General features: G+C 55.1%; 1 protein-coding gene across 5 annotated transcripts in view; it reads left to right on the top strand.

Moving 5' to 3' along the window:
- LOC139229852 (uncharacterized) overlaps positions 1–12,948 on the top strand; it is a 125,384-nt gene that overhangs the window by 71,697 nt on the left and 40,739 nt on the right. For all 5 annotated transcript variants that reach the window (XM_070861474.1, XM_070861470.1, XM_070861473.1 and 2 more), the window contains one exon: positions 801–944. In XM_070861474.1, coding sequence (XP_070717575.1) covers positions 801–944 — 144 coding nt within the window. The remainder of the gene's footprint in view (positions 1–800; positions 945–12,948) is intronic.

Genomic DNA, 12,948 nt, shown 5'->3' with positions numbered 1-12,948 from the left:
CTCACTGCTACCAGTTTCCCCCTCACCAAGGTTGACCGTTGAGGCCCCAGCACTGGTTCGCTATGGGACACCACTAGTCACTTCCTTCCGATTCCAGTACATTCCCATTATCCCTACTTTCTGTCGTCATCTGCCTAACCAATCTCCTAACCAGGTCAACACCTCGGCTTCAATTCCATGAGCTTCAAATTTAGCTCACAGTCTCTATATTGAATGCCTTAAGAAGTCCATACACAGTATATCCATTGACATTCCCCGATCCACTATTTTAGTTACAGCAGAGCAGGTCTCCAGTGGTCTTGGATAACCCTTGCCACTGGACCAAGACCTAGCTCTGTCAAGCCCGTGTGGTGGCTGGTGAGCAACGGCCACCCCACGTTCAAAAAATCCACACACAGGCATCTTCCACCCTTCAGGATGTAGTTCGGGATCTGGAATATTAGGTCCTTCATTGAAACACCTGTGAACTCATCCTTTTTTGGCGTGGAAGCAAGTCATCCTCATTTCGAGGGACTGCCTATGAATGAATAACTTTAGTTACTTCCTCAAAAATGTCAATTAGGTTTATTGGACATGACCTCCCCATTACAAATATATGTTGGCTCTCTCTAATCAGCTCAGATTTCTGTAAATCTGGAATCAACCAGTTTACCATGTTCATCACAATTTTCAGTCATCAGGATATTTACTCGATCACAATGTTGCTCTCAGGTATTTCATTGCTAAATTGGAACGTCTGTGACTTATTTGCTGATGTCTGCCACCTGAATTCAGCTTTATATATTTTACTAAATCTTCAGTTTCAGATAACTCGGCGTTGCATGGACCTCAATCTCATGGTTCAAAGACCTGTGGAGAAGCAGTGATTATAGAAGCAGCAGCTCTGGGCCGACCTTTCCAGCTGGGAATGCTGTACGACTGCCGATCGGACGCTCTGATCCCAGGTAATGAAATAATGTCATGTTCTTCAATCTAGATCAATGCAGTGTGATGGATTTGGTCTGTGTAACTCCAAGCATGTATGTAACCTGCAATGTTGTGCCATTAAGGTTACAGACCTGGAAAGGGACCTGCGGGCCAGGACTGGGTGGGTGGGTGGGCTGGGTTGATGGCGTGTACTGTGTCGGAATGGGATGAGCCCAATAGACCAGTTGGTCTTTTCCTGTCATTTCATACGTATAAACTCTGGGTCAATAGTCAACAAATAGTGAAGAAATTATACTTCCAATTTGCTTTCTCAATCTCGCATAGGGAACAGACTGTTCTGGTTGAAGACATTCTAACACTTGGAAGCAGATTCAGATTTTGAACTACTCCAGGATCATCCTGCAGAACAAACATAACCCCAGGCCCCTTCTCTCCACGACCAACCACCGCCTTAAACCTCACCCCATTCTCACCTTGAACAATAAGTGTGAAAGTCGTATGGATTACATCATCAAGATAGACTATTTGTTCAGCTACTTTGCTGCATCCCACTGCCCCTTGTCCATCAAGCCAAACCTCCCTCCCAACCTAGCCCTGAACCTCTGTCTCTCCCTCTAGTTTCTGCTCCATCTCCTCTCTGCTCTCTCCTGCCCCCTTTACCCAATTACCACCCAAATTCCCTTCCTGGTCCCCATGCTAGCCGACATGGTCATCCAGACCACCCTCCAATGCCTCTGCTCCATTGTCTAGCCCTGTGTGACTGTTCTAGTTTGCTTCCATTCTTACTTTTCCAATCATAGCCCGGCATCTCTAGTGATGGCTTCACCTCCCCGTCCTTCACAGTGACCTCCAGAGTAACCCAAGATCCATCCTCGGATCTTCCACTTCTTAATCATATGCTGCTCTTTGTATCATCTGAAGCCGTGGCATCAGCTTCCACTTCTGTGCTAATAACATCCAACTCTACCTCTCCACTACCTCACTCGGCCCCTCCACTGTCTCCGTGTGTCAGACGACCAGATGAGCCTTAACTTTCTCCAGCTAAACACTGAAGAGAGTGAAGCCACCGTCTTCAGTGCTGACCACAAACTCAGGCCACCACCTTCATTCACTCCCCAGCCACTGGAACAGGCTGTACCAGACTCCTGGTGTCCTGTTTCAGCCTGACTGAACTCATATCCTCTCCATCACCAAGATTGCTACTGCCACCTCCGTAACATTGCTCACCTCCACCCTTGCCTCAGCCCATGTGCCACTGTAACCCTCATGTACTCCGCCAGGTGCAAGCATCAGCACAGATCCATGTACATCGCGGTAAATTTTCACAGCAATTTAAAAGTTTGTTATTGAGCTATCTCCGACACCGGCAAGGCAGCATTTATTGCCGATCCCTTGTTACCCCGAGACAACCAAGTAGTGTGGGACTGCGGCCACATGGACGAGGCAGGGTACCAGGTTCACTTTCTGCAATGTACATTAGTGAATCACAATCTGGTAGCTTCCATAGAATCAGAATAGTACAGAACAGAAGCTGGCCATTCGGCCGATCGAATCTGTGCCAGCTCTTTCGAAGACCAATCCAGTCAGTCCCACTTTCCCACTCTATCCCCATATCCCTACAATTTTTTCCCCTTCAGGTGCTTCTTCAATTCCCATTTGCAGGCAATGACTGAATCTGTCAGGTAGTGCATTCCAAATCCGAACCATTCATTGCATAAAAATGTTTTTCCTTACATCACTGCCTGTTCTTTTACCAAGCACCTTAAATCTGTGCTCTCTTGTTATCTTGGGTGCTGGGCCATTGGTCCGGTCAAAACCCTCCCTGCTGGCCCCGGGGACCGAACTAAAAGAATCGCAGAGTGCGCAGCAGCTCTCCCCTTCAAGTAAAGGCGAGAGACGTGGTGACGTGCCAGCGCGATGATGTCATCAGCGCTACGGTGACAGTGGCAGACACTCCGCCCATTCGGCCCCCACTTCCACCCCTCGAGTGTTCGAACTTCCGCTCATCCCACTTCCACCCCTCTAGTGTTCGAACTTCCGCTCACCCCCCACTTCCACCCCTCTAGTGTTCGAACTTCCGCTCATCCCCCACTTCCACCCCTCTAGTGTTCGAACTTCCGCTCATCCCCCACTTCCACCCCTCTAGTGTTCGAACTTCCTCTCACCCCCCACTTCCACCCCTCTAGTGTTCGAACTTCCTCTCATCCCCACTTCCACCCCTCTAGTGTTCGAACTTCCTCTCATCCCCACTTCCACCCCTCTAGTGTTCGAACTTCCTCTCACCCCCCACTTCCACCCCTCTAGTGTTCGAACTTCCTCTCATCCCCACTTCCACCCCTCTAGTGTTCGAACTTCCTCTCATCCCCACTTCCACCCCTCTAGTGTTCGAACTTCCTCTCATCCCCACTTCCACCCCTCTAGTGTTCGAACTTCCTCTCACCCCCCACTTCCACCCCTCTAGTGTTCGAACTTCCTCTCATCCCCACTTCCACCCCTCTAGTGTTCGAACTTCCTCTCATCCCCACTTCCACCCCTCTAGTGTTCGAACTTGTGCTCACCCCCACTTCCACCCCTCCAGTGTTCGAACTTCCGCTCACCCCCCACTTCCATCCCTCTAGTGTTCGAACTTCCGCTCATCCCCCACTTCCACCCCTCTAGTGTTCGAACTTCCGCTCACCCCCCACTTCCACCCCTCTAGTGTTCGGACTTCTGCTCATCCCCCACTTCCACCCCTCTAGTGTTCGAACTTCTGCTCACCCCACTTCCACCCCTCAAGTGTTCGAACTTCCGCTCACCCCCCACTTCCACCCCTCTAGTGTTCGAACTTCTGCTCATCCCCCACTTCCACCCCTCTAGTGTTCGAACTTCCGCTCATCCCCCACTTCCACCCCTCTAGTGTTCGAACTTCTGCTCATCCCCCACTTCCACCCCTCTAGTGTTCGAACTTCTGCTCATCCCCCACTTCCACCCCTCTAGTGTTCGAACTTCCGCTCATCCCCCACTTCCACCCCTCTAGTGTTCGAACTTCCGCTCACCCCCCACTTCCACCCCTCCAGTGTTCGAACTTTCGCTCATCCCCACTTCCACCCCTCTAGTGTTCGAACTTCCTCTCATCCCCACTTCCACCCCTCTAGTGTTCGAACTTCCGCTCATCCCACTTCCACCCCTCTAGTGTTCGAACTTCCGCCCGCCCCCCCACTTCCACCCCTCTAGTGTTCGAACTTCTGCTCATCCCCCACTTCCACCCCTCTAGTGTTCGAACTTCCGCTCATCCCCCACTTCCATCCCTCTAGTGTTCGAACTTCCGCTCATCCCCCACTTCCACCCCTCTAGTGTTCGAACTTCCGCCCGCCCCCACTTCCACCCCTCTAGTGTTCGAACTTCCGCCCGCACCCCCACTTCCACCCCTCCAGTGTTCGAACTTCTGCTCATCCCCCACTTCCATCCCTCCAGTGTTCGAACTTCCCCTCATCCTCACTTCCAGCCCTCTAGTGTTCGAACTTCTGCTCACCCCCCACTTCCACCCCTCCTGTGTTCGAACTTCCCCTCATCCTCACTTCCAGCCCTCCAGTGTTCGAACTTCCGCTCACCCCCCACTTCCACCCCTCTAGTGTTCGAACTTCCGCTCATCCTCACTTCCACCCCTCTAGTGTTCGAACTTCCGCTCATCCCACTTCCACCACTCTAGTGTTCGAACTTCCGCCCGCACCCCCACTTCCACCCCTCTAGTGTTCGAACTTCCGCTCACCCCCCACTTCCACCCCTCTAGTGTTCGAACTTCCTCTCATCCCCACTTCCACCCCTCTAGTGTTCGAACTTCTGCTCATCCCCCACTTCCACCCCTCTAGTGTTCGAACTTCCGCTCACCCCCCACTTCCACCCCTCTAGTGTTCGAACTTCCTCTCATCCCCACTTCCACCCCTCTAGTGTTCGAACTTCTGCTCATCCCCCACTTCCACCCCTCTAGTGTTCGAACTTCCGCTCACCCCCCACTTCCACCCCTCTAGTGTTCGAATTTCTGCTCATCCCCCACTTCCACCCCTCTAGTGTTCGAACTTCCGCTCACCCCCACTTCCACCCCTCCAGTGTTCGAACTTCCGCTCATCCCACTTGCACCCCTCTAGTGTTCGAACTTCCGCTCACCCCCACTTCCACCCCTCCAGTGTTCGAACTTCCGCTCATCCCACTTCCACCCCTCTAGTGTTCGAACTTCCGCTCATCCCACTTCCACCCCTCCAGTGTTCGAACTTCTGCTCACCCCCCACTTCCATCCCTCTAGTGTTCGAACTTCCGCTCACCCCCACTTCCATCCCTCTAGTGTTCGAACTTCTGCTCACCCCCCACTTCCACCCCTCTAGTGTTCGAACTTCTGCTCATCCCCCACTTCCACCCCTCTAGTGTTCGAACTTCCGCTCATCCCCCACTTCCATCCCTCCAGTGTTCGAACTTCCGCTCACCCCCCACTTCCACCCCTCCAGTGTTCGAACTTCCGCTCACCCCCCACTTCCACCCCTCCAGTGTTCGAACTTCTGCTCACCCCCACTTCCATCCCTCTAGTGTTCGAACTTCTGCTCACCCCCCACTTCCACCTCTCTAGTGTTCGAACTTCCGCTCACCCCCCACTTCCACCCCACTAGTGTTCGAACTTCTGCTCACCCCCCACTTCCACCCCTCTAGTGTTCGAACATCCGCTCATCCCACTTCCACCCCTCTAGTGTTCGACCTTCTGCTCATCCCCCACTTCCACCCCTCTAGTGTTCGAACTTCCTCTCATCCCCCACTTCCACCCCTCTAGTGTTCGAACTTCCGCTCACCCCCCACTTCCACCCCTCTAGTGTTCGAACTTCTGCTCACCCCCCACTTCCACCCCACTAGTGTTCGACCTTCTGCTCATCCTCACTTCCACCCCTCTAGTGTTCGAACTTCCTCTCATCCCCCACTTCCACCCCTCTAGTGTTCGAACTTCCTCTCATCCCCCACTTCCACCCCTCTAGTGTTCGACCTTCTGCTCACCCCCCACTTCCACCCCTCTAGTGTTCGACCTTCTGCTCACCCCCCACTTCCACCCCTCTAGTGTTCGAACTTCCTCTCATCCCCCACTTCCACCCCTCCAGTGTTAGAACTTCCGCTCATCCCTCTTCCACCCCTCCAGTGTTCGAACTTCCGCCCGCACCCCCACTTCCACCCCTCTAGTGTTCTAACTTCCGCTCATCCCCCACTTCCACCCCTCTAGTGTTCGAACTTCCGCTCACCCCCCACTTCCACCCCTCTAGTGTTCGAACTTCTGCTCACCCCCACTTCCACCCCACTAGTGTTCGACCTTCTGCTCATCCTCACTTCCACCCCTCTAGTGTTCTAACTTCCGCTCATCCCCCACTTCCACCCCTCTAGTGTTCGAACTTCCGCTCACCCCCCACTTCCACCCCTCTAGTGTTCGAACTTCTGCTCACCCCCCACTTCCACCCCACTAGTGTTCGAACTTCCGCTCATCCTCACTTCCACCCCTGTAGTGTTAGAACTTCCGCTCATCCCTCTTCCACCCCTCCAGTGTTCGAACTTCCGCCCGCACCCCCACTTCCACCCCTCTAGTGTTCTAACTTCTGCTCATCCCCCACTTCCACCCCTCCAGTGTTCGAACTTCCGCTCACCCCCCACTTCCACCCCTCTAGTGTTCGAACTTCCGCCCGCACCCCCACTTCCACCCCTCTAGTGTTCGAACTTCCGCTCACCCCCCACTTCCATCCCTCTCGTGTTCGAACTTCCTCTCATCCCCCACTTCCACCCCTCTAGTGTTCGAACTTCCGCTCATCCCACTTCCGCCCCTCTCGTGTTCGAACTTCCTCTCATCCCCCACTTCCACCCCTCTAGTGTTCGAACTTCCGCTCATCCCACTTCCACCCCTCTAGTGTTCGAACTTCCGCTCATCCCACTTCCGCCCCTCTAGTGTTAGAACTTCCTCTCATCCCCCACTTACACCCCTCCAGTGTTCGAACTTCCGCCCGCCCCCACTTCCACCCCTCTAGTGTTCGAACTTCCTCTCATCCCCACTTCCACCCCTCCAGTGTTAGAACTTCCGCTCATCCCCACTTCCACCCCTCTAGTGTTCGAACTTCCGCTCACCCCCCACTTCCACCCCTCTAGTGTTCGAACTTCTGCTCACCCCCCACTTCCACCCCTCTAGTGTTCGAACTTCTGCTCATCCCACTTCCACCCCTCTAGTGTTCGAACTTCCTCTCATCCCACTTCCACCCCTCTAGTGTTCGAACTTCCGCTCATCCCACTTCCATCCCTCTAGTGTTCGAACTTCCGCTCACCCCCCACTTCCACCCCTCCAGTGTTCGAACTTCTGCTCACCCCTCACTTCCAGCCCTCTAGTGTTCGAACTTCTGCTCACCCCCCACTTCCACCCCTCCAGTGTTCGAACTTCCCCTCATCCTCACTTCCACCCCTCTAGTGTTCGAACTTCCTCTCATCCCCACTTCCACCCCTCTAGTGTTCGAACTTCCTCTCATCCCCACTTCCACCCCTCCAGTGTTAGAACTTCCGCTCATCCCCACTTCCACCCCTCTAGTGTTCGAACTTCTGCTCACCCCCCACTTCCACCCCTCTAGTGTTCGAACTTCCGCCCGCCCCCACTTCCACCGCTCTAGTGTTCGAACTTCCGCCCCTCGAGTGTTCGAACTTCCGCTCACCCCCCACTTCCACCCCTCTAGTGTTCGAACTTCCGCTCATCCTCACTTCCACCCCTCTAGTGTTCGAACTTCCGCTCATCCCACTTCCACCACTCTAGTGTTCGAACTTCTGCTCACCCCCCACTTCCACCCCTCCAGTGTTAGAACTTCTGCTCATTCCTCACTTCCACCCCTCTAGTGTTCGAACTTCCGCTCATCCCTCTTCCACCCCTCCAGTGTTCGAACTTCCGCCCGCACCCCCACTTCCACCCCAAAAGTGTTCGAACTTCCGCCCGCCCCCACTTCCACCCCTCTAGTGTTCGAACTTCCGCCCGCACCCCCACTTCCACCCCTCTAGTGTTCGAACTTCTGCTCACCCCCCACTTCCATCCCTCTAGTGTTCGAACTTCCGCTCACCCCCCACTTCCACCCCTCTAGTGTTCGAACTTCCTCTCATCCCCACTTCCACCCCTCTAGTGTTCGAACTTCTGCTCATCACCCACTTCCACCCCTCTAGTGTTCGAACTTCCGCTCACCCCCCACTTCCACCCCTCTAGTGTTCGAACTTCCTCTCATCCCCACTTCCACCCCTCTAGTGTTCGAACTTCTGCTCATCCCCCACTTCCACCCCTCTAGTGTTCGAACTTCCGCTCACCCCCCACTTCCACCCCTCTAGTGTTCGAACTTCCTCTCATCCCCACTTCCACCCCTCTAGTGTTCGAACTTCTGCTCATCCCCCACTTCCACCCCTCTAGTGTTCGAACTTCCGCTCACCCCCACTTCCACCCCTCCAGTGTTCGAACTTCCGCTCATCCCACTTCCACCCCTCTAGTGTTCGAACTTCCGCTCATCCCACTTCCACCCCTCCAGTGTTCGAACTTCTGCTCACCCCCACTTCCATCCCTCTAGTGTTCGAACTTCCGCTCATCCCACTTCCACCCCTCCAGTGTTCGAACTTCCGCTCACCCCCCACTTCCACCCCTCCAGTGTTCGAACTTCTGCTCACCCCCACTTCCATCCCTCTAGTGTTCGAACTTCTGCTCACCCCCCACTTCCACCCCTCTAGTGTTCGAACTTCTGCTCATCCCCCACTTCCACCCCTCTAGTGTTCGAACTTCCGCTCATCCCCCACTTCCATCCCTCCAGTGTTCGAACTTCTGCTCATCCCCACTTCCACTCATCTAGTGTTCGAACTTCCGCTCACCCCCCACTTCCACCCCACTAGTGTTCGAACTTCTGCTCACCCCCCACTTCCGCCCCTCTAGTGTTCGAACTTCTGCTCACCCCCCACTTCCATCCCTCTAGTGTTCGAACTTCCCCTCATCCTCACTTCCAGCCCTCTAGTGTTCGAACTTCTGCTCACCCCCCACTTCCACCCCTCTAGTGTTCGAACTTCTGCTCACCCCCCACTTCCACCCCTCTAGTGTTCGAACTTCTGCTCACCCCCCACTTCCACCCCTCTAGTGTTCGAACTTCTGCTCACCCCCCACTTCCATCCCTCTAGTGTTCGAACTTCCCCTCATCCTCACTTCCAGCCCTCTAGTGTTCGAACTTCTGCTCACCCCCCACTTCCACCCCTCTAGTGTTCGAACTTCTGCTCACCCCCCACTTCCACCCCTCTAGTGTTCGAACTTCCTCTCATCCCCACTTCCACCCCTCTAGTGTTCGACCTTCTGCTCATCCCCCACTTCCACCCCTCTAGTGTTCGAACATCCGCTCATCCCACTTCCACCCCTCTAGTGTTCGACCTTCTGCTCATCCCCCACTTCCACCCCTCTAGTGTTCGAACTTCCTCTCATCCCCCACTTCCACCCCTCTAGTGTTCGAACTTCCTCTCATCCCCCACTTCCACCCCTCCAGTGTTAGAACTTCCGCTCATCCCTCTTCCACCCCTCCAGTGTTCGAACTTCCGCCCGCACCCCCACTTCCACCCCTCTAGTGTTCTAACTTCCGCTCATCCCCCACTTCCACCCCTCTAGTGTTCGAACTTCCGCTCACCCCCCACTTCCACCCCTCTAGTGTTCGAACTTCTGCTCACCCCCCACTTCCACCCCACTAGTGTTCGACCTTCTGCTCATCCTCACTTCCACCCCTCTAGTGTTAGAACTTCCGCTCATCCCTCTTCCACCCCTCCAGTGTTCGAACTTCCGCCCGCACCCCCACTTCCACCCCTCTAGTGTTCTAACTTCTGCTCATCCCCCACTTCCACCCCTCCAGTGTTCGAACTTCCGCTCACCCCCCACTTCCACCCCTCTAGTGTTCGAACTTCCGCCCGCACCCCCACTTCCACCCCTCTAGTGTTCGAACTTCCGCTCACCCCCCACTTCCACCCCTCTAGTGTTCGAACTTCCGCCCGCACCCCCACTTCCACCCCTCTAGTGTTCGAACTTCTGCTCACCCCACTTCCACCCCTCTAGTGTTCGAACTTCCGCTCACCCCCCACTTCCACCCCTCTAGTGTTCGAACTTCCGCTCATCCCCCACTTCCACCCCTCTAGTGTTCGAACTTCCGCTCATCCCACTTCCGCCCCTCTAGTGTTCGAACTTCCGCTCATCCCACTTCCGCCCCTCTCGTGTTCGAACTTCCTCTCATCCCCCACTTCCACCCCTCTAGTGTTCGAACTTCCGCTCATCCCACTTCCGCCCCTCTCGTGTTCGAACTTCCTCTCATCCCCCACTTCCACCCCTCTAGTGTTCGAACTTCCGCTCATCCCACTTCCGCCCCTCTCGTGTTCGAACTTCCTCTCATCCCCCACTTCCACCCCTCTAGTGTTCGAACTTCCGCTCATCCCACTTCCACCCCTCTAGTGTTCGAACTTCCGCTCATCCCACTTCCGCCCCTCTAGTGTTAGAACCTCCTCTCATCCCCCACTTACACCCCTCCAGTGTTCGAACTTCCGCCCGCCCCCACTTCCATCCCTCTAGTGTTCGAACTTCCTCTCACCCCCCACTTCCACCCCTCTAGTGTTCGAACTTCCGCTCACCCCCCACTTCCACCCCTCTAGTGTTCGAACTTCTGCTCACCCCCCACTTCCACCCCTCTAGTGTTTAAACTTCTGCTCACCCCCCACTTCCACCCCTCTAGTGTTCGAACTTCCGCTCACCCCCCACTTCCACCCCTCTAGTGTTCGAACTTCCGCTCACCCCCCACTTCCACCCCTCTAGTGTTCGAACTTCTGCTCACCCCCCACTTCCACCCCTCTAGTGTTCGAACTTCTGCTCATCCCACTTCCACCCCTCTAGTGTTCTAACTTCTGCTCACCCCCCACTTCCACCCCTCTAGTGTTCGAACTTCTGCTCACCCCCCACTTCCACCCCTCCAGTGTTCGAACTTCCCCTCATCCTCACTTCCACCCCTCTAGTGTTCGAACTTCCCCTCATCCTCACTTCCACCCCTCTAGTGTTCGAACTTCTGCTCACCCCCCACTTCCACCCCTCTAGTGTTCGAACTTCCGCCCGCCCCCACTTCCACCTCTCTAGTGTTCGAACTTCCGCCCCTCGAGTGTTCGAACTTCCGCTCACCCCCCACTTCCACCCCTCTAGTGTTCGAACTTCCGCTCACCCCCCACTTCCACCCCTCTAGTGTTCGAACATCCGCTCATCCCACTTCCACCACTCTAGTGTTCGAACTTCTGCTCACCCCCCACTTCCACCCCACTAGTGTTAGAACTTCTGCTCATTCCTCACTTCCACCCCTCTAGTGTTCGAACTTCCGCTCATCCCTCTTCCACCCCTCCAGTGTTCGAACTTCCGCCCGCACCCCCACTTCCACCCCAAAAGTGTTCGAACTTCCGCCCGCCCCCACTTCCACCCCTCTAGTGTTCGAACTTCCGCCCGCACCCCCACTTCCACCCCTCTAGTGTTCGAACTTCTGCTCACCCCCCACTTCCACCCCTCTAGTGTTCGAACTTCCTCTCATCCCCCACTTCCACCCCTCTAGTGTTCGACCTTCTGCTCACCCCCCACTTCCACCCCTCTAGTGTTCGAACTTCCTCTCACCCCCCACTTCCACCCCTCCAGTGTTCGAACTTCCGCCCGCACCCCCACTTCCACCCCTCTAGTGTTCTAACTTCCTCTCATCCCCACTTCCACCCCTCTAGTGTTCGAACTTCTGCTCATCCCCCACTTCCACCCCTCTAGTGTTCGAACTTCCGCTCACCCCCCACTTCCACCCCTCTAGTGTTCGAACTTCCTCTCATCCCCACTTCCACCCCTCTAGTGTTCGAACTTCCGCTCATCCCACTTCCACCCCTCCAGTGTTCGAACTTCTGCTCACCCCCACTTCCATCCCTCTAGTGTTCGAACTTCCGCTCATCCCACTTCCACCCCTCCAGTGTTCGAACTTCCGCTCACCCCCCACTTCCACCCCTCCAGTGTTCGAACTTCTGCTCACCCCCACTTCCATCCCTCTAGTGTTCGAACTTCTGCTCACCCCCCACTTCCACCCCTCTAGTGTTCGAACTTCTGCTCATCCCCCACTTCCACCCCTCTAGTGTTCGAACTTCCGCTCATCCCCCACTTCCATCCCTCTAGTGTTCGAACTTCTGCTCACCCCCACTTCCATCCCTCTAGTGTTCGAACTTCTGCTCACCCCCCACTTCCACCCCTCTAGTGTTCGAACTTCCCCTCATCCTCACTTCCAGCCCTCTAGTGTTCGAACTTCTGCTCACCCCCCACTTCCACCCCTCTAGTGTTCGAACTTCTGCTCACCCCCCACTTCCACCCCTCTAGTGTTCGAACTTCCTCTCATCCCCACTTCCACCCCTCTAGTGTTCGACCTTCTGCTCATCCCCCACTTCCACCCCTCTAGTGTTCGAACATCCGCTCATCCCACTTCCACCCCTCTAGTGTTCGACCTTCTGCTCATCCCCCACTTCCACCCCTCTAGTGTTCGAACTTCCTCTCATCCCCCACTTCCACCCCACTAGTGTTCGACCTTCTGCTCATCCTCACTTCCACCCCTCTAGTGTTCGAACTTCCTCTCATCCCCCACTTCCACCCCTCTAGTGTTCGAACTTCCGCTCATCCCACTTCCACCCCTCCAGTGTTCGAACTTCTGCTCACCCCCACTTCCATCCCTCTAGTGTTCGAACTTCCGCTCATCCCACTTCCACCCCTCCAGTGTTCGAACTTCCGCTCACCCCCCACTTCCACCCCTCCAGTGTTCGAACTTCTGCTCACCCCCACTTCCATCCCTCTAGTGTTCGAACTTCTGCTCACCCCCCACTTCCACCCCTCTAGTGTTCGAACTTCTGCTCATCCCCACTTCCACTCATCTAGTGTTCGAACTTCCGCTCACCCCCCACTTCCACCCCACTAGTGTTCGAACTTCTGCTCACCCCCCACTTCCG

This window comes from Pristiophorus japonicus, chromosome 19 (genome assembly GCF_044704955.1).
Source record: "Pristiophorus japonicus isolate sPriJap1 chromosome 19, sPriJap1.hap1, whole genome shotgun sequence".
NCBI lineage: Eukaryota > Metazoa > Chordata > Chondrichthyes > Pristiophoridae > Pristiophorus > Pristiophorus japonicus.
Note: the sequence above shows the minus strand (reverse complement) of the source record. Positions and strands in the feature narration are given on the sequence as shown.